The sequence below is a fragment of the Muscardinus avellanarius genome (genome assembly GCF_963383645.1).
Source record: "Muscardinus avellanarius genome assembly, chromosome: 5".
Classification (NCBI taxonomy): Eukaryota; Metazoa; Chordata; class Mammalia; order Rodentia; family Gliridae; genus Muscardinus; species Muscardinus avellanarius.
In genome coordinates, this window is record NC_137790.1 from 58,213,643 (window position 1) to 58,235,668 (window position 22,026).

The following is a 22,026-nucleotide window of genomic DNA, read 5'->3' on the forward strand; positions in this document are numbered from 1 at the left end:
TGGAGTATAGCCTGGAGGTAGAAGGGTTTCCAGGAACCCTAGTACCACCAAAAAAAAAAAAAGAAATTTATATGAAATCTATAGTGTGCTTAGATCAAATCCACCCTGCCTGTGACCTTGTTTTATCCCCCTTCTTCCCCTAATCTTTTCCTATCTTAATAGGCCTCCTACTTCCTTCATGTCATGTTTCCCCCTAGATCCTACGTATGAGAGAAAACAGAATACTTGTCTTTCTGAGTCTGGCTTATTTCACCTAACATGCTTATCTTCAGTTCAGTCAATTTCCTGCAAATGACATGAGTTCATTCTTCTTTACAGCTGAATAATACTTCACTATGTATATATACTACATTTTATTTACATAGTCACTGCCCATTGATTGACTTTTAGATTGATTCTATAACTTGGCTATTGTGTATAATGTTCTAATAAATGTAGGTATCATAAGAGAAACTTTAGATTTTTCAAATACATGGAGACTAAACAACAGAGACTTGACACTGAGTCAATGAAAAAGCCAAAACAGTATTCAAAAATTTTTAAGCAAATGAAAATACACAAATAACATGTCAAAACCTACAGAATGCAGCAAAAGCAGTACTAAGAGGGAAGATTATGGCAATAAATGCTTACATCAAGAAAAAAAGAAACATATCAAATAACTAACCTAATACTGCAACTCATAGAAGCAGAAAAGCAAGGAAAAACTAAACACAAAATTAGTATAAGGAAAGAAATAATAAAGGTCAGAGTAGAAATAAATGAGACAAAAAATCAATGAAAAAGTGTTGAGTCTTGAAAATAACTGACAATTACCCAAGCTAACAAGAAAAAAAGATAAGATTCAAATAAAATCAGAGATGAAAATATTACACCAATAAAATAGAAAATGAAGGATAGAAGACTATTTTAAAAAACTATTTACCAACAAATTGGAAAACTTATAAAATGGATACTTTTCTGAGTACATACAAAATAGCAAAATTGAGCCATAAAGGTATAAAATCTGACTAAAACAATAATTAGCTGTGGATTTGAGTAAGTAATAAATATTATGCCAAAATCAACAAAAAAGCTCAGATTGTCTCATTGTTGAATTGTACAAAATATTTAATAAAAAATAATAACAATCCTCAAACTATTAGCAAAAGAGGAAAATTTACCATACAGTCTATGAGGCTAGCTTAACCATGATAACCAAACCAGAAAAAGACAGCAATAATCCAAAAAAGAAAGTGAGAGAGAGAACTATAAGTCAATATCCCTGATGAGCACAGATGCAAAAGTTCAACAAAATACTAGCAAATCAAATCCAGCAGCATATCAAAAGATTATATGTATGTGGAAGCTAGAACAAAAATAGGAAGCAAAAGAGACTTAATTCAAATTTGGAGAGAAATCTGAGTGTGGTGACACATGTAATTCTAATACTTAGAAGGCTGAAACAAGAGAATCACAGCTTTGAGTCCAGCCTCAACAAGCTAGTGAGACCTTGTTCAAAATAAAAAATAAAAAGGGCTAGTGGTATAGCTTGGAGGTAGAATACTCTGGGTTTAATCCCCAGTACCAAAAAAAAAAAAAAGTGATAACACAGTAAAATAGCAGGAAAGGACTGGAAGAGGAAGGGAAGGTTTCAGTACCAATCTCACTAACACGTATGGGAAGAAAGGAACAGAAAGAGGGCAGGAAGACACCAAGTGATGTGTACAGTATTTTTATATCACATTGAATATTGTTATGATGTATAATAACTTGTTATGAAAAGCATATAAAAAGATTATATATAAGAAAAGACTATATACCAGTCTATATCAAGTGTGACTTATCCCAGGTACACAGGAATAGTGAGACATATATGAATCAATAAATGTAATACAGCACATCAACAAAGTAAAAACCAAAAACCACATATCATCTCAATAGATGCAGAAAATTCAATGAAACTAAACTCATGATAAAGAAAATCACAACAAATTAGCCGTAGAAGTAATATACCTCAATACAATAAAGGCTATTAAAAAAAAGCCAGCTAACATCATACTAAATGTAGAAAAGCTGAAAGCATCCATTCCACGATCTATACTAGAGCAATAATGTCCAGTTTCACCATTCCCGTTAAGTACAGTACTGGACATTTTAGCTAAAGAAATTAGATAAGAGAAAGGAAAGGGCATCCAAACTGGAAAAAACAAGTCAAACTATCCCAGTTTGTAAATGATATAATCTTATACAATGAAAAACCTAAAGAGTGCTTAAAAAAAAAAACACTATTAGCACTAAGTTGAGAACAGTACTACATGCTTGTAATCCCAGTATTTGGGAGGCTGAAACTAGAGGATCACAGGTAGAATGCCCCTGAGTTTAATCTCCAGAAACACACACACACACACACACACACACACACACCCTATATTATAAAGCCATAATAATTAAAACAACACAGTTGTTTAATAAAAACAGATATATAGAACAATGGAACTGTGTAAAAATATCCAGAAATTAACCCACATACTTATAGTTAAATAATTTTCCACAAACACAACAAGCACATACACTAAACAAAGGACAGCCTCATCAATAAATGGTTCTAGGAAAAGTGAATATCCACATGCAGAAGAATGAAACTAGACCCCTACCCTCAGATGAACCCAGAATGGCTCAAAGATCTAAATTTGAGACACCAAACTATGAAACCACTAGAAAAAAACAGGGGAAATATTTTATGATAATAGGACAGGCAAAGACTTTTTGAATGTAAAAATCTCAGGCTACAAAGTAAAAACAGACAAATGGTGTTACATTAAACCAAGAAGTATTTTTAGGGCAAATAGAACAATCAACAGATTCAAGAGACAACCTACAAGTAGTAGAAAGGGATCAGGGAGGAAGGAGAAACACATAGAAAGACAGAAAGAGGCAGACAAATAGTATTATATCAAAATAACATATACACACAAACACACACACAATTAAATATTATTCGCCCATCAAAAAAGACGGAAGCCTATAATTAGTGATAACACCAATGGAATTGATGTTCAGAGAAAGAAGTCAAGCATAAAAATACAAATATTAGAGAAAGAAGAGAGGAGATAAAGAGGAGGTATTTGAGAGGAAATTGATCAATAAAATGATGTGCATATATAAATTTATTGCTATGATTCTCACTATCATATACAATTATAATGCACCAATAAATTTTTATAAAACACAGTCTACGGATTGGTAAAAATTACAAACTATTCATCTGACAAGAGATTAATTTCCAGAACACCTAAGGAAACCAAACTACTCAATAGCAAAATACTAGTAATCTTATTAAAAGCAAGCAAGTGATCTGAGGAGATATTTCTCAGAAGAAGACATACAAATGGCCAACAAGTATAAGAAGAAAATGCTTATGTCACTAATCAGTGAAATGAAACACAAAATGATCTATTATTTCATATCAGCTAAAATAGCTACCATAAAAAAGACAAAAAACAAAAAATGCTGCATATGATGTGAAGAACATGTAACTTACATGCTATTGGGAATGTAAATTATACAACTATCACAGTAGGAAGGATCCTCAAAGAACTGAAAATAGACTTATTGCATGTATACACAGAGAGGAGAAGGAGAGAGACAGACAGACAGACAGACAGACAGACAAATAGTATTACATCAAAATAACATATACACAAATACACACAATGAAATATTATTCAGCCATCAAAAGGGATGGAAGCCTATAATTTGTGATAACCTCAATGGAGTTGATGTTGAGTGAAAGAAGTCAAACATATAAATACAAATATTATGTGTACTCATTCATCTGTGGAAGCCAAAACAGTTAATCACATATAAGTAGAAAATAGGATAGAGGTCAGTAGAAGCTAAGAAAAAAAAGGGGAGGAAAAATAGTAAGAAGGTAGATAATGGGTTCTAAAACATGGAGGAGGTGTAGAAGTAAATCTAATGTTGTATAGCGCAATAGTAAAACCATGTATAATCAAGTACAGTCAATTACACATTTCAGAATAACTAGAAGTCTTTTTTTTTTTTGTGGGTCTGGGGGTGGAACCCAGGGGCATTCTACCTCTGAGCTACACCCCCTGCCCTATTTTTTATTCTTTATTTTGAAACCGGATCTCACTGAGTTGCAGAGGGCCTCACTAAGTAGCTGAGGCTGTCTGCGAACCGCGATCCTCAGGTCTCAGCCTCCCGAATGCTGGGATTACAAGTGTGTGCCACCATGCCTGGCTATAACTAGAAGTCTTTGAAGGTTCCCAGCACATAATTTGATGACATATGGGAATATAAAAATGTTAATTACTTTCATTTGATCATTATACAATGTATTCATATATTGAATTAGAATATTATATTCTAAATATATAAACAAATATTATACATTAATTTAAAATTTAAAAAATTTTAGTCAGGCATGATGGTGCAGACCTGTAATGCCAGCACTTGAGAGCCTGACACAGGAGCATTGCAGATTTGAGATTAGAGCACACTAAGCAAGACCCTGCTTCAACATAAAATAGGGCTGGGGGTGCAGCTCAGTATTAGCACACACCTGAGTTTAATTCTCAGTACCACACATAAAAAAGAGTCTAAAACTTTTAAAATAAAAATTCATGTATAAAACAGAAAATAAGGAGAGTGATGGAATAAAATGGCACAGTATTTAAAAACAAAGGCTTGCTGGGTGTGGTGGCACACGCTTGTAATCCCAGGACTTGGGAGGCTGAGACAGGAGGCTCACAGTTCACAGCCAGCCTCAGCTACTTAGCGAGGCCCTTTGCCACTCAGTGAGACCCTGTTTCAAAATAAGAATAAGCCGTGTGGTAGCACATGCTTGTAATCCCAGCACTCGAGAGGCTGAGACAGGAGGATTACACAAGTTTGAAGCCAGCCTCAGCTACTTAGTGAGGCTCTCAGCAACTTAGTGTGACCCTGTTTCCAAATAAAGTATAAAATAGGTCTGGGAGTACAGCCCAGAGGTAGAAAAGCCCCTGGGTTCCAACCCAAGTACCACAAGAGAGGGGGGGGGGAGGGAGGTAAAGAAAGAGAAAGGAAGGAAGGAAGGAAGGCAGGCAGGCAGGCAGGCAGGCAGGCAGGCCTGGGAATATAGCCCGAAGGTAGAATTCCCCTGGGTTCCATCCTCAATACCACAAAAAAAAATTTTTAATTAAAAAAATACAAAGACTCTCATCTCTCTGAATATAAGCTAAGAGGTAGTCTTAAATACCAGGACTCAGAGAATTTATCTCTCATGCTATTCACTCTTTTCACACTAATGAGCATTTTTATTAGAGCCACATATTAAGAACATTATATATTCCATACAAACAAATAATTAAAGTCTATAATTTATTGACAACTTAAAGAAAATATTGAGCTAACCCAACCCTATTTATCTCAATCTAGTTTTTTAATGTAATTCCACTTGATGAAAAGTTGAGATTCACATATATAGAGCCTAGTTGATGTTCTGTTCAAGAAACAATACAAAATGGCCCTGAATATGACAAACTCTAGAAGTGATTTAAATTACTGTAGAGGCTCTTTCGATCATCAGCGCTCCTCCTGGTACATACAAGGTCCAACGTGGGCTTTCCCTCTTATGTCTAGAACACTTTCCTTTTTTTAAATAAGAGAATACATTGAGCTGACCTACCAAGAACTATTTTTTAACACACAGTTGTTACTAGTGAGAAATAATAAGACATTACCTTGGTCTCCTCATCCAGCTGTCCTCTCAGTTCTTCAATTTGCCAAGTGAAATTGTTCTTTTCTCTGAGAAGTTGGTTTATCAGAGTCTCCTTTTCTTCCAGCCTCTTTAAGAATTCACCTACAGAGTTTACAAATCAAGTTAATTATGCTCTTTCTCAGTGATTGCCACCCCTGCTTGACTTATTTACATTCTGAGCAATCAAAAATGACTCCTACACACATTTTTTTTTTTTATGTTTAGGAAGGGCCTGAAAGTCCTGTTACCAGCAAAACTATGGAAATGAGTTTTTCCGAGACACCCAAGAAAGCCCTAAAATGAACCGATTTTTAGTAATAAATATGAGTTGAAAACTGATCAAATTAGCTACCATTCACTGAGAAACTTCTAAACACTTGATGTTTATTATCTTGTTCAATTCCCATAACTCCTTGGAAATGGACATATTGTATTACCTATTTTGTAGGAAAAAAAAAAGAGTAACTTACTTAAATTTGACTGAGACAAAAACATATAAAACTAAAACGGGTGGAAGTAGATTCAAATGAATTTCTTACCCTGAAGAATATATTCATTTTACTATGCCATGCTCTTTTATTATATTTGGCTCTACTAAATTTTGTATATATAATTTTTAGATAATTACAATTTTTGCCTCATTAATATGATGAAGTTAATGTAATAAAAATGGAAATTAAATGAGTATGAGTGTATTAGGTAGGCTGAATTGCTAAATAAATATTAGAAATAGTCATTAAATGATCTTTAAAAATGTAGCCAAGAGAGAGGAAAATTTTTATCAAACTCTAGTCTACCTTCTTGCTTAACTTACTTCACTAATTATATAACAGAAATGCCATGACTGTTATAAATTATACTAAAAGCAGAGCCAATCCTAAACAAAGGTAATTGTTTCTGTTAGTACAATTAGTGAAACTCTAAAAGCCCAATATTTATAACTCCCACCCCCTTGTTACAAACAAGTTCAAATGCTCTTTACATTATATGGGAGCATTTACTTGAGTTTAAGCAGCACTTTTCAAATGTGTTGGCTTTCAGAAACAGAAAATATAGTTAAAACCAGGGTGGGGGCTGGCTGGGTGATGTGTGCATTTATGTCTACACAAGTTTTTTCCTCATTATGATGTATAAATACAATGCACTAATACAAATATATATTTTAAATAAATAAATAAGACTCCAAAAAAGGTTTTTATAATTTATTTTTATAATAATAGACAATGTATTAGAAATTAGAACACAGAAACTTAAACTATACAATAATTCATTCTAAAGCAATAATTAAAATGATATATTAACATGTTAATATATACAAAATATTTAGGAGAAAACTATACTTTTAAAACCAAAAACATGCCAGGCATGGTGGCTCATGCTTGTAATCCTACTACTTGGGAGGCTGTGACAGGAGGATCACAGGTTCAAGGACAATCTCAGCAAATAATGAGACTCTTATCAACCTAGCAAGACCCTGTTTCCAAATACACGTCAAATAGGTGTAGGGGTGTAGCTCAGAGGTAGAATGCCCCTGGATTCAATCCCCAGTGCCATAAAAAAATTAGTAAGAAGTATACTTCTACATTTTTAGAGTATACTTTAAATACTTTCTATATTTTAAAAGTCTTTAAAGTTAATAAAAGGTAGCTAGAATCCCCTATCTGCTTTTGAATTAAATCTATTATACACAGTGTCACTTAAAAATGGGCTGAAGTCCATAAAGTACAGTGTGGGTTGAATTACATGAAGAAAATCCCACCTCTCACAGATGTGTGGTTTGAAAGAAGTGGCAGTCATTGACATATTCTTTTTAGGTAATTTTGACCATGATCTGATAATATGCCAAAATTAAAAATATAAATTCTTAACACTTAGAATATATAATAACAAAGCCACTAGCACAGATCACAATTTAGAAAATCAAACATTATTTCAGCATGAAACAGAAGTTTTATGCATACTTATCTATTCACACAGAATAGTAAAAAGTTATATACTTGGAGTTGAGCTGCAAGAAAATTAATTTTTGCTGCTTCATTAAGGACATTCTTAAGTGAAACTGATTTAAATGTAAGGACATATTAAAGAGTACATTTAGGTTTATTATTAAAATTTAGAAGAATTGCCTATTCAATGAAGTAGAATTGTGAGCAAAAAAATGTCCTGTCTAGCAGATGGTGTGGATAGTCCCTACCATCCTTTGCTTCTGAATGTTGCTTCTGACAACTGCATACTGCTTTTCTTCTGGGAAGGGCCTTCCAAAGCAGTGCAGAGGTGACCTTTCCAAGACAGAATCATGGCTGTGCATGAGAGCAACTCCAAGGCTACATCCTCCCCTAGAAGCCCTAGATGACACCCTGTCTGTGGAGAATTAACATCTCAGCTGTGTCTCCACGAGTCCCCTGGGACCACTCACAAGTGCAAGGCATATTTACTTACCCCTCTCACCCTGTAGCTTTGTCTTCTGTGTTGTCAGGTCACTTGCCAACTGAGTCGCCTCCTTCAGTTTTGCATTTGCTTCATTCAAGCGCTCTTCATACGCACTACAGAGTTTCTCAGCATTGGTCTACAAAATGAAAAAGAAGGGTGTTTATAGTTAGATATACAATGGCCCCTTAAAGTGCTCATAAATTGGTGTTAAGTTGATGTAATTGAGTCATAAGGCTTGTAATCACAGCAGTAAATAAATCTATTGTAATAGATTTATCTGGGTGGTGGTATAGGTTGGTAGGATATGACTGAAGAAGGTGGATCATTTTCTGGCATATATCATACATTCGTCTTTTCCATTGTAATATAAATTATATGAGGGTAGATATCCCCAATACCTAGAACACTATGTACAACACTGTAATGGTTTATATTTAAAATTTTCCCCTAGCCCTCATGGAAACAAGGTACTAATGTTGAAAACAAGGTTTGGTTGCTAATGAGGGGTTCCTGGAAGTGTGGCCTTAGGGATGATATAAAACCTCTTCTCCCCATGCTCCCATACTACTTATGGCCTCCACAATGTGAGAGCAGAGCTTTGTGCACTCCCTCTGACTGTCCTGCTGTCATGCTCTGAGCTCCACAGATGTAATTCAGCCTGAAACTGAATTCACTGAAACTCTGAAATTTCAAAAAAGAAAAACTGAGAAAACTAATCTTTTCTTTAAGTTGTGTGGTCAATTGTCTTAGATTACAGCAGTGAGTATGTTGATTGAGACAGAAACTGGTACCAAAGAAGCAGGGTTGCTTCTATATCTAAGACTGACCATGTGTGTAGTGAGTCTTTGGAACTGGTTTGTGAGAGGAAATTGGAAGTTCAAGAATATGGCTAGAAATGAAGATGGTAGTGACTGTACTCAGGAGATTTCATAGAGCAAAGAGGAAAATGGAGTAAGAGCCACACATGTTGTATTCTAGCAAAGAATTTACTAGCATTTTGCCTGTGTTCTGAAATTTTATCTGAGGACAAATTTAAAGATGACAGGCTGCCAGATGGAATCAGAGCCAGTTGTGATCTGAAGGGCAGGCCTAGTGGCTATGATTGAAAATGACCCAGTCAGGTGTGGTCAGGTCTGCCTGTAATCCTAGTACTTTGGGAGACTGATACGGGATAAAAGCACTGAAACCAGCCTCAGTAACTTAGACTGTCATCAACTTAGTAAGATTCTGTTTCCAAATAAAAGATAAAGTAGAACTAGGGGTAAAACTCAGAGGTAGAATTACCCTGGTTTCAATTCTCAGCACCCCCCTATGTGTTTGTGTGTACCTGTGTGTGCATGCACAAAAACACACACACATACACTCTCACACACACAAAGAGGCCAGCAGCAATGATTAAAGAAGGGGTTACTACTTTTTGTGCAGATTATCAATCTCAGTACTCATGTAATGCCGGCTTTGCTGGAAAAAAAATAAAATAAAAGAACCATGGAGTTTTTCCCATCAAAATCTAAAGGAAATTTTGGGAAGATATGCAATGTATAGCAGTATTAGAATCCCTGAATACAGATGCAAATGGGGCAATATTTGAAGCTGTGAAGGTGAAGCCAAGATTTCAAGGAAACTCTTTGACATTTAGAAATGTCAGAAACATGCAACAACTTTGAGAAAAGGCTACAGGCTATACGCCATTAAGATAGGCCAGAAGCCAGTATAGCACTCATTGCAATCAATAAGATCATAGGACACAGGCCTACCAAGGCCCCTTGGAGATCACATCTTATCACCATGTGTCCTAGATGCCAGTAATAAAGCTATAGTGTTAAATGCTTGCCCTGCTGGATTTTGATACTGTTTTGGTCCCATTCCTTCTTTCTATGGCCCTATTTCTCCCTTTTGGAATGCAAGTATTTACTCTGTGCCATTGTACATTGGTTGTATGTAAATTGCCTTTTGTTTTCAGAGGGGCTCATTGCTGAGGATTTACCTTGAGTCTCAGAGGAGACTTTGGACTTTGGATTTTACATGATGCTGGAACTGTTATGACTGTGAGAACTCATGGATATAGACTAAATGTATTTTGCATTATGAAGTAACCATGAGATCTAGGGAGCCTTGCACAGAGTATATAATTTTTTAAAAAATATCCCACTAGCTTTTATGGAAATAAGGTAGCAATGTTGGAAGCAGGGCTTGGTTGCTGAGGAGAGGTTCCTGTGGGGTGGCCTTGAGGGTGACATAAGGTCTCTTCTTCCCCTATTCTCGTATTGCTTCCAGCCTCCATGATGTGAGAGTGGAGCTTTGTGTGCTCCCTCTCTCTGCTTCCCACTCCATACTCTGAGCTCCATGGATATAATCCAGCCTGACATGGACTGAAACTCTGAGATCTCAAAAAAAAAAAAAAACAGCTGAGCAAATAAATCTTTCTTTTTGTGGTCAGGCATTTTGGATTATAGCAGTGAGAATACTGACTGAGACAAACATAATAGAGGTTCAGTATACATGGGGCATGAAAGCCCGTAGAAAGAGAAAAGAAAAGGGAAGAAACCTAGAGATCTGACCACGAAAGCTAGAAGAAAATAGATGGACCTGAGTGGCAGTAGCCTAATAACAGACATTAGAGTTGTCAAAGTAACTTCTCCCTTATGATCATGAAAGCCACGGACTCAAGACAACCCTGTTGAACTCACACTTCAATTTTAAACTTCAATCTCACAGAACTGGATTTTTATGCTTGGAGAAAATATTCCATTGCATTTTGCATTTCTACCTTATTTAGATTAAATAATCCAATCAAGTGGCAGATTCTTATCACATTATTGCAACTCATGCAAGTGATTTGAGATTCAAGGTCCTCTGACAGAACTAAGAACTGCTAAATGCAAATTAAGTGGGAGCTCCCCTTTACCTAATAATTAACTGTAGTTTGATTTCTTATTATTTGTATGATCATAAATGGCAAAAAGAAATTGGTAGACTTCCATGGTTTTATTTGTTTTACAATGACAGTTTTTGTGAAACTCATCTCTCAATCTCTGAATCTCTTTCATCGTCTCATGGTTCATGATGATGATACTAATCATGATGATGATACTAATAATACATGGTGATGATACTAATAATAGCAGTAGTTAATATTTATTAGATGTTTTTTACTTATTCAGCTCTATTCTATCCTCTTTATATGGGTTAAATCTCAGTTCATACAACATATCATGAGTCCTTTGTCTCTAAAATGAAAAAGTACCATGGCAATGAAAGAATAAGGAGACAAAGAAGTCACCAGTGACAATTTGAGAAAACCATGAATACAGGTGAAAGGATGAAAGCTGGTGGTGAGCCTACCAGTGTCAATATTAACCAAATTGTTATGAAATAGCAATGGCCAAAGACCAGGAGCATTTAAAAGATGATGCCAGGTTTAGTCATCTGGGAAACTTCTGAGTCAGCAAAATCCTTGGCATCTCTAGTTGGAACATATGCTGCGTTTAAGACTGTTCTCTCTAAGCTTATTAGTGGATATTTGAAACTTCCTATGAATGGCTACAAATTCACATTTTATATCCATAATACAGTGCTTGACATATACTAGTTACTTAGTAAATGCCTAGGACACTCAAATTATTGGCTTTAATGAGATGCTGGTCAACATATACACTGATAAGTTTTATGTTCAAACTTTCTGCATAAATTCCAGCCTTCAAATTAGCGTGTGTGTGTGTGTGTGTGTGTGTGTGTGTGTGTGTGTGTGTTACTGGAGATGGAACCCAGGGGCATTCTACCTCCAAGCTACATCCCCAGACCTATTTTTTATTCTTTATTTTAAAACAGGTTCTCAATGAGTTGCAAAGGGCCTAACTAATTAGCTGAGGCTGTCTTCTCAAACTATAATCCTTCTGCTTCAGTTTCTCAAATGCTGGGATTACAAGCATGTGCCACCACACCCAGCTTCAAATTAGATTTTTTAACAGTAACTTTCTTGGTCTTAGCCATTGATGACCAAACAATTCCACAGTGCACACAGGCTTGTTGGTTGTGAATCAAAACTTGGCAGAGATTCAATGGCCAGGATCTCATACAATACCATCAGCATCATGGAAGTTACTACTGTTAAATACCACACATACTGAATTATACACAAATTCTGCACACAACTGGAATAAAGCCGTAGTCATGATAAGCTGGTGGTGAGCCTACCAGTGTCAATATTAACCAAATTGCTTTTAGGTTGTCTGCAGTTTCTAATAATATTTTGAACTGTGAAAATGCTCACATTTCTGAAAGTCCCCTTCACAATCAATGTTGACACACTCATTTTTTTCCTCATGATACCCTTCAAAAGTTAATATTAGCTTCATTTTATAAATGAAAAGACAAGATCAGAGAGAATAATTTTATTGCCAAATTTACAAAACTAGTAAATGTCAGGATTGGAATTTAAACTGAAAGTGCCTGTGTAGATTCAATAAAAAAAGTAAAAGAAAGAGGTAATAAAGGAATAAAGAGTAGCCAATTCTTAAGGATCTGTTATATGAAGTAGAGATAACAAAGAGAATGTTAAGAATTAATTGACTTGATATGTCAGTTGACTCAGATCACCACAAATTCTGGGTCACTGAGGAAAATAGATAAAAATATAACTGTATGAATCATCTTTATTTTAAACCTCCAGTAATAAATGACTCACTAACTGAGCAGATAAGAGTATATCTAGTTGTAAGAAATGAGATTTCTATTTACAACCCTTAATTGCTGTATATGTTATATACCTGTTTACAAAGAGTACAGAGCTCTACAAGAACACTTAGTCAATGGCATATGAAAATGACAATAAAAGGAGCAAGGGAATATTAAGTATTCTGAAGAGGTCTGTGTGTCGATGGTCCACTGAGCTAGCTATGTATATATGTAAATGATCAGTGCAGTTTTGAGGACAGAAAAGGCACTTGCCTTTAGGCATAGCTTTGCAGGGTGTGAGACTGAATTTGCCAGGAGGCCACCTTCACATGTTGGATATCTACAGGCACTACTAATCACTAGTATGGTGTTTTCAACTATATTTATAAAGTATTTACATAAGCATGATTTGCAAAAGACAATATGGATATTCATCTCAAGGTGGCCTGTGCAAGAATATAGTGTGCAAAAGAGCTGTCCCTTCAAAAGAATTCCAAATGTAAGAATGAAGAAAAAGCAGCAAATTTTTATAGAAGACGAGGAGAAGAAGTGGTCAATTGAAAAATGCACATTTATCTTAAAGATGTTTCCTAAAATAATGCATTAAAATGCTGCCTCTCAAACATGTGGCAACCAAAGGGCATTCAAAATAATCAAAATAACTTTGAGATTGCCTATCACTTCTAAATTGCCCTGGGCCTCTATGTCAGCATAATATACTTTTTAAAATTCTTCAATTTCCACTGTACCATTGAACACTGGCATTCTTGCTACTGTAATTTGGAAAAGATGGAGTAAACAATTCAAACAGAAGTTCAACATAATGTGCCTAGAGTGAACAAAATCAATTTATTCTACCAAAAATATTTAAAGCAACAGCAGAATGTGGTCAAATACAGAATTTGGAATTGAGGTCCATCTCTTCTATATAATTGTATAAGCTTGGACAATTTGTTGAACTCATGAGCTCTAAGAGACAATGTAAAAGTTAATGCTAGTAAATGAATTTTCATATTGTACAAAGCATTATAAATATGAACAAGATGAGATCTAGTTTCTACCATAGAGATGTTTTCAACTTAAAAATACTTAGACTATACAATGCAGTAGGTACAAGAGGTACCCCAAAATGCTATAAGAATTCAGAAATAGGTAAATTTTTAATATGATAAGTTGAACTTGAGCATTCCAGAGAGGAAAAATTAGTTTGGAAATGACACATTGGTAGAAATATGGTTATTTAGTGGAAGGAAAGCACTTTAATTTGGCCAAAATTAAGGTCCATGAATCAAAGTAATTATGCCTAAAACTGGCCCAATCACACAGGTGGTAGGAGATATCTTTAAAGCAGAAATATGGAGTTCATTTTTTAAGCAGAGATACAATCCAAAAAAAAAGACACACTTTCAAAAAATTAATTTGGATACTATATAGGATTGATTAGAACAAAGAAAGGTGAGAAGCAAAAAAGATGCTTCAGAAAATCACTGCAATACTTTAGTTAAACGGTAGTGGGAGACTCACATGGGGATGGAATGGAGAACAGTAAGACAATGAAGAGCTGACTTGATGCAATAATTTATTGGACAGCAAAGAACAAGAGAGAAAACAAATAACTGAGGCTTAGAGCCTGGGTGATGGGAAGAACTGGTGGCCAGGGAAAGATCCAGAAGTGCCAGATTCAAGAAAAGGTGATCAGTTTGGTTTTACATATGCTGATTGGGGGAAATAACGATATTATTAACCTTTGAGACACAATTTAAGAGTACACTTTCAATAAAAGTGATGAACTAAAGACAGGTTGTAGAGCTTAAAGGAGTAAGCTGGTAGTGAGGTATAAACTTATTTGTAGGAGAGAGTTTCCAAAGATAATCTCTTAGTAAGCCATACTTCTGGTATTCATATTCTTGTGTAGACCTCTGTCTCTGCTGCTTATAACTGACAAAAGTCACACAGAATCATTCCATAGCATTGTGAATTTAAATCACAAAAATCTTTGCTACTTCTATTGTGGTCCCAAGGAAGACTTAGCCTTACTATCTTGAAATACCATTTAAGTCCAACTCCTCTATGGAATCCATACTGTGCTCTAGCCCAGCTCAGGAACCATATGAGTGAGTAAAGAAATATACCGAGCCGGGCGTGGTGGCGCAGGCTTGTAATCCCCGCGCTTGGGAGGCAGAGACAGGAGGATCGCGCAGGTTCGTAGTCAGCCTCGCTGGCTTAAGAGACCCTATTTCCAAAAACAAAATAGGTCTGGGAGTGTAGCCCGGAGGTAGAAGGGCTTCCAGGAACCCCAGTACTAATATATATATTCCAATAATTTCAATCTCAGCTACAATCTAACTACAACCATTCTTAGAACCAAAAGAAATAATAATACATTTTTTATTTTAAGTGACAAAGTTCTCAAATGATTAGTTATACAGCAGGAGATAAACGAAAGACTATTCTTTTGTGAGAAAGACAGATATAAGACATATAAGCACACTTTGCTTTCCTCTTAAGACACCTCCTCTAGTTTCTGAGGAAATGTCTTTTTGTTTACTTTGTTTGTTTTTTGTTTTTCAAATGTGTAAATAATTGTTATGGGAATGAATATTTTGTTATATAGTATAAGAAAAAGCATAAGGAGAGGAGAAATTATACTAAGTGGTCTTAATTTTTCACCAGTAGATTTTTCTGAAAGAAAAGCTTGAAAAAGGCAAGATCAAAATCTGAGAAGGATGTTTTGTTACTTAGCTTCATATTACTCTAATGAAATACCTGAGGCATGTTACTTATAAAAAAATGAAAGGTTTATTTATTTCATGTTTCTGAAAATTTCAATTCAAGAACAGGAAGTTCATTTCTTTAGGCTCTGGTGAGGGGGCTGAATTGCACTGACAGGGAGCACATGAGGTCATTTCATGAGACAGGATGCAGAGGGAGAAAGAATTACTCTGTCTCAGGTAATTACTTAGTTTCAGGTAATTTTGTTATAGCAACCCAATCAAACTAAAAGAGAAATTGATACTAGGAGTGAAGTGCTCATAAACAAAATACTTATTAATGTAAAAGTGACTTAGAATCTGAGAAATTAAGTCAAACATGATCTCACAATCCATTTCGGGACCATACCTCCAATGATCTATGGACGTTCTACGAGGCCCTATCTCCTCGATGTCCACAGCATTTTCAAATAGTACTAAAACTGGGAACCAAGCCTTGAATCCCTGAACCTTTGGAAGTTATTATCCATGTTCAAAGTATAGCAGGTATGGTATAAAATAAAAGGGAAAGTAAATTAGAAGAATAAAAAATTTATGAGCAGAAATATAAGTCTAGAGGATGTTGAATAGTACAAAGTTTTTATCTGGTTAGTATGAATTCACAGTAAATCGGTAGTTTTAGAATTTTAGGACACCCTGCTAGTATTTTCAGAAACAGAAGAGTTCCTGAGGATGAATGAGAAGCACAGTAGAGACTGGTGAGAGTGAGGACTTCTAAGGCCTCACTCGGGCTGAGATGTTATATAAATGAAGCAACAACTTATTCAGCACCCAAGGAAAGACAGAATCCATAGAAAATACAGACTACAGAAGAGGTACAGGATAAAGACAAGGTCTAAATTCTTTTAAGATTGATATTCTAAGTGGCAAAAATGTAACATCCCAAAATTTATTTGTCAAACTTAAATGCCAATGCATTCATATTAAGAGATGCACCTAAAGGAGATGATTAAGTCCTGAGGGATTGCCCCTCATGAATGGGATTAGTGGCCTTATAAAAAGTTCACAGAAGCCGGGCGTGGTGGCGCACGCCTGTAATCCCCGCGCTTGGGAGGCGGAGACAGGAGGATCGCGCAGGTTCGAAGTCAGCCGCGCTGGCTTAAGAGACCCTGTTTCCAAATAAAAATATAAAAAATAGGTCTGGGAGTGTAGCCCAGAGGTAGAAGGGCTTCCAGGAACCCCAGTACCACCAAAAAAAAATAAAAAAGTTCACAGAAGGACATTCACCCATTTTCTTTTTTTTTTCCTGTTATGTGAGGATACAGCAAGAGCTATCATCTTTAAAGCAGAGATCCCTCGCCAGACATTGAATCTACCAGTGCCTTTATCTCAAACTTTTCAGCATCCAGAACTATTAAAAAGAAATTATTTGTAATTACATAGTCTCTGGTATTTTGTTATAACAGTACAATCAGACTAAAACAGAAACTGAAACCAGGTGTAGGTGCTCATGAAAAAATACTTACAAATGTAGAAATGGATTAGAAACTGAGTGATGGGAAAGAGCTTGAAACATTTTGAAGTCAATACCAGAAAAAGCCTCAATGGATCATTAAGAAGGATTCTGGTGAGGCTCAGAAAAGAGGAAAGTTATAGAAAAAGAATAAATCTGAGAATTATTGGAGTGTAGATGATTAGAATCCTTGTAGAAATAATAATAGTAAGTGCCATCCTAATGATAACTAAAAGAAATTGGGAAACATCTTTTAGGAAACTTGAGGAAAGTCCATTCTTGTTACAAAGGAATAAAGAAATTGACTGAATTGTGTCCTTTTTTCTAATACTTTGTTGAAGAAATATAAATGCAATGAATAATATAATTGGCAAAAGATATTTCTAAGCAAATTGTTTAGGGTGCTTCATGGTTCTCTTCTGCTGTTTTTGTTTTTTTTTTTTTTTTGTTGGTGGTGTTGGGGTTTGAACAGGAGCCATTCTACCTCCAAGCTACACTTCCAGCCCTATTTTATTTTATTTGTTTATTTTGAAACAGGATCTTGCTAAGTCTCATAGAGCCTTGCTAAATTGCTGGGGCTTAGCCATAAACCTGCAGTGCTCCTTTCTTGAAAATTTCTCAGCCTAAAAAATTACAAAAAGTAAAAAATATGAAACCATCAATGGTATGGCCAAACAAACATTTGATAGGATTGGTATGAATACAGAGAAGCCAGATGCTATTTAATAGGACAATAAAAAAAATGTTCCTAAAGGGATTTATAATATCTCTACAGAGCCGGGCGTGGTGGTGCACGCTTGTAATCCCCACGCTTGGGAAGTGAAAACAGGAGGATCACGCAGGTTCGAAGCCAGCTGTGCTGGCTTAAGAGACCCTGTTTCCAAATAAAAATATAAAAAAATAGGTCTGGGAGTATAGCCTGGAGGAAGAAGGGCTTCCAGGAACCCCAGTACCACCAAATAATAATAATAATTAATAATAATCATAATAATAATAATAATAATATCTCTATAGCTGTCCCATCTAGCACAGATCCAGAATGCCAGGACTTTGAAGACAGAGCAGTTTCAAAGAAACTTCTTGTCTAGATTATCAGTTAAATTTCAAATATCACTGCACATAGATGTTTCAAGTTTCTGTTCCACCATACCAGTGAAGCACTCCTTAGCCACCCCATCTGTGGCTCAGGCAGGCCCAGGTGTAGCTCACAACACTACTCTAGAAAGCAAAGTGTAAATCTGAATGATAACCACATTGTGGTGACTCTGTAGGGCCACAGACTACAAGAGCTATAGAGACATAGGTATATCTCGCTAGATTTCAAAGGATTTATCAGAGAGCCTTGAGGTCCAGGCAGAGAACACCACAGGGGCTGGACTACCTCAAAGAGTCCCCTTTATGGCAATGCCCAGTAGAGCCAAGTGAGCAGGGCCACTCCCACAGACCAGCTGAACTATCAGTGTTTAATGCTAGTCTAGGAGAGCCACACCACCCAACACTAATCCCTGAGGGCTACGGCATGGGCTGTACTAAGCAAATCCAATGGTAGATAACTGCCTCCAGAACACACCAGATAATATCATCCCCAATTTTTAGATTTAATGTTGTTTGCCTTCTTCAGTTCGGGACTAGCTTTGGACCTGTTACCCCTTTCTTTTTTCTTCCTTTTAGAGTGAAAATATTTATTCTATGCCCATCTCACCATTATATTTTGGAAGGATATAACCTGTATAAATTCATGGGCTCACAGATGGAGAGAAAACTTGCCTCAGGATGAATAATAATTTGAGACTCCCTTATATCTAATTTAGATGAGACTCTGTACTTTAGAATTTTACAGTAATACTAGAATGGGTTAAAACATTGAAAGCTATTTGGATGGGATAAATATATTTTATTTGTGAGAAGAAGATGAATTTTCGGAGGGCCAGGAATGGAGTGTTCTGGTCTAAATATGTCTCTACAATTAAAGTTGAAACTTTAATTGCCAGAGAGAAATATAGGATAATGGTTTCTACTTAATGGAAATTTTAAAGGGATTTAATAGTAAACATTTTAGAATGTAATTCTACATCTCTGAAGCTATTTTGTATATTTTCTGCCCACAGTTCATGGAGATTAAGCTTTTTTTGTTGAATCATGTCTCCAGATGACTACAAATTTGGCTCACAAAAAGAAGTTGCAGTAACAAGCAATTTTCTTGATTAACCTAAAGCAAAGCCCCTCTCAACTTTTAGAAGTTAGGAGCATGCCATGCCTGATATAATAACCATTTGATATGGGAGCTCCAGTGTAGAGGTTCATGGGCTTAGGTAAAAAGGAACATTTGACAAAAACTTTCTTCTAGTGCTGGATGGCTAAAGATATTTCAGAGATTATTAGGAAGAAAAAAAAGTTCCCTCCTCTCAGCAAAGCTGTTTTTGTCAATAGTTCTTTAAGATAAGCTCTGAAATTATATGAGTCACTGCTAAAGAGTGCTTCCAACACAAAGCCATTTTCAAGAGAGATAACAGAGTGCCTAGTTTTCCTATCCCATTTACTTAAACCATCACCATAAGGATTCATAAGGAACATGGACTATAATTTCAATAAAACTAGAAATTACTTTTCAAATCACATTCACATGACAAAGTGTTTAATCATTGAAGTTAAACCTGATCTAATCAGTTGCAAGAATTGTAGCATGCATTATCTAATACCTCATGCCATCATTCTTTTCCCTCTCCTCTCCTACTTAATACTTCATTCAGAAGTCCACACATAGGTACTAGAAGTGTCTACCTTAGCTCTGGCCATCTGCTCAGCCTGGGTCAGGAGGCCATCTACTTCTAGTTTCAATTCACTCTTGTCTTTTTCCAGTTTCTGCTTGACCTGCTGTAGATTTTCTACCTGGCCTTGAAGCTCAGCCAGGCTATCTGCATGTCTCTTTTTCAAAAAGGCAGAAGTTTCCTCAAAGTGCAGAGTGGCCTCCTCCATGTCTTGCCGAAGCTTTTGAAATCTTGCTTCTTGTTTCTTAGTTATCTCCAGCTGAGCCAAAGTGCCCCCTCCTCTTTCCTCCAGCCTTTCATTCAAGTCTTCGAGGTCCTGAGAGAGATCAGCTCTCTCTCTTTCCACTTTGGCTCGAGTGGTCCTTTCATCTTCCAGTTCCTCTTTCATATTTTGTATATGAGTCTAGAACAATAAATATGGTTGACTAGTAATAAGACTTGTACCATACTCTATATTCAAGAACTATTATATTCATTTCTCATCTTTCTCACAACTAAGAAAGCTACATTTAAGTAAAGAAAATAAAATACACAAAAGTTGAGTGATTTTCCCCAAATCAATACCAAGACCAGAATAAGAACGTGTAGTTTTCCAGATCTCCCAGCCCTTAATGGTGAGCAATGTCATTCAATTATATACATGAAGGGGAAAACTTAGCAAAAAGCATTTCCAAAAGGAACAATAAGCTGTCTTATAGAAGATACATGGTGTTTTTTATGTAAAAAATCTTACTCATCTGGAATTCATTCACCTGACAGCCTCAGTGATCAGGAATGATTGATAGAATTAATATCAGGTTTAAGCAACTTACTCTAAGGGACAGCATCAATTTAATTCTACACTAAATTCTAACAAATGTGGTTAACTGGTTTCCTATTTTTCAAGATAATTCAAGTAGTAGGAGATTTACCACAGCAAATTAAAATTGGTGAAGGAATAGGGACTATTAAAGCAAATAGATATCTGATATCATTAGAGGTAGGATGGTTAGAAAAAAGAAAGTAGTGATAAGAACTCTCAGAATCTAAAACCCTTTTAGTGTAGGGGCCAATAGCTCCATAAATCTTGATAGCATCATTGTATTAGAGTATGGTGAAACCATTAATGTTCATTAACATCACAAGAAACTAGGCATAGGTTAGAATATGGGATGAAAAATGAGAGAATCTAAATAGCAGGTTTTGCTTTACATTGAGTAAGAATACCATTGCTTAAAGAAAGTTAGTTTCTAGATCATACCAAGTAAGTAGTCTATCAGTTCTATATATGAGGTGTGACAAATAAATTATTTTATTTAAAAAAAAAAAAGTCTAGCCAGGCGTGGTGGTGCATGCTTGTAACCCCATTCGGGAGGCTGAGACCTGGAGGATCGCAGTTCACGGACAACCTCAGCTACTTAGTGAGGCCCTCTGCAACTCAGTGAGACCCAGTTTCAAAATAAAGAATAAAAAATAGGGCAGGGGGTGTAGCTCAGAGGTCAAACACCTCTGGGTTCCATCCCCAGACCCACAAAAAATAAAAAAGTAAAAAAATTAAATAAATAAATAAAAAAGTCTAATTCTTATCTACAAATAAAGGGGTCCTCTGACTAGTTATAAAAGCTAGTATTCTTCCCAAACAATACTGCTACTGAACCAAATGTTTTTGCATTTTTTCAGAAATAATATGTGAAGAAATTATTAAAGTCATTAAGAAAATTTATCATTTGGATAAGTTGAAAATTTTGTTGTGTCTTATTTTGGATAAGTCATTTAAATACAAGCATGGTAAATCTGAGAGGTAAGTAATTTGCTGATTAGTATTGTTTTGATTTTATAAATAGCCATGAAACCTAACAATTTCCATCAGAACTGCTTTCAAATAAGAAAGAATAATCAAAATTAAATCGCTAATAATGAATGCATACCCTGGGTCATGCACTGGTTACCATTTAAATGTACTGTTGTACTAAGTGATATTAGCTTGAAGACTGTCAGGATTAATGAGTAAAATGAAGATTTTAACATAATGCCTGGCTCACAGAAAACATTCAGCACATAAGCTACTTATTATTATTATCCTCTTGATAAGAAAATTTAAGCCTAAAAAGTAATTTTCCCTAGGGTCACACATCTGTGGAATCCAGTTCACCTTCTTGACCACTGTTCTTTTTTCTCTCTGTCTGCATTTGGTCTGGGGTATGG

The 22,026-nt window shown here is 35.7% G+C and overlaps 1 protein-coding gene across 1 annotated transcript in view; it reads right to left on the reverse strand.

Moving 5' to 3' along the window:
• Positions 1–22,026, reverse strand: part of LOC308263160 (myosin-15-like) — a gene marked incomplete at its 5' end in the record, with an annotated part of 185,662 nt that overhangs the window by 52,443 nt on the left and 111,193 nt on the right. Inside the window, 3 exons of the mRNA XM_080696037.1 lie at positions 5,727–5,845; positions 8,183–8,309; positions 19,856–20,245. Coding sequence (XP_080552163.1) covers positions 5,727–5,845; positions 8,183–8,309; positions 19,856–20,245 — 636 coding nt within the window. The remainder of the gene's footprint in view (positions 1–5,726; positions 5,846–8,182; positions 8,310–19,855; positions 20,246–22,026) is intronic.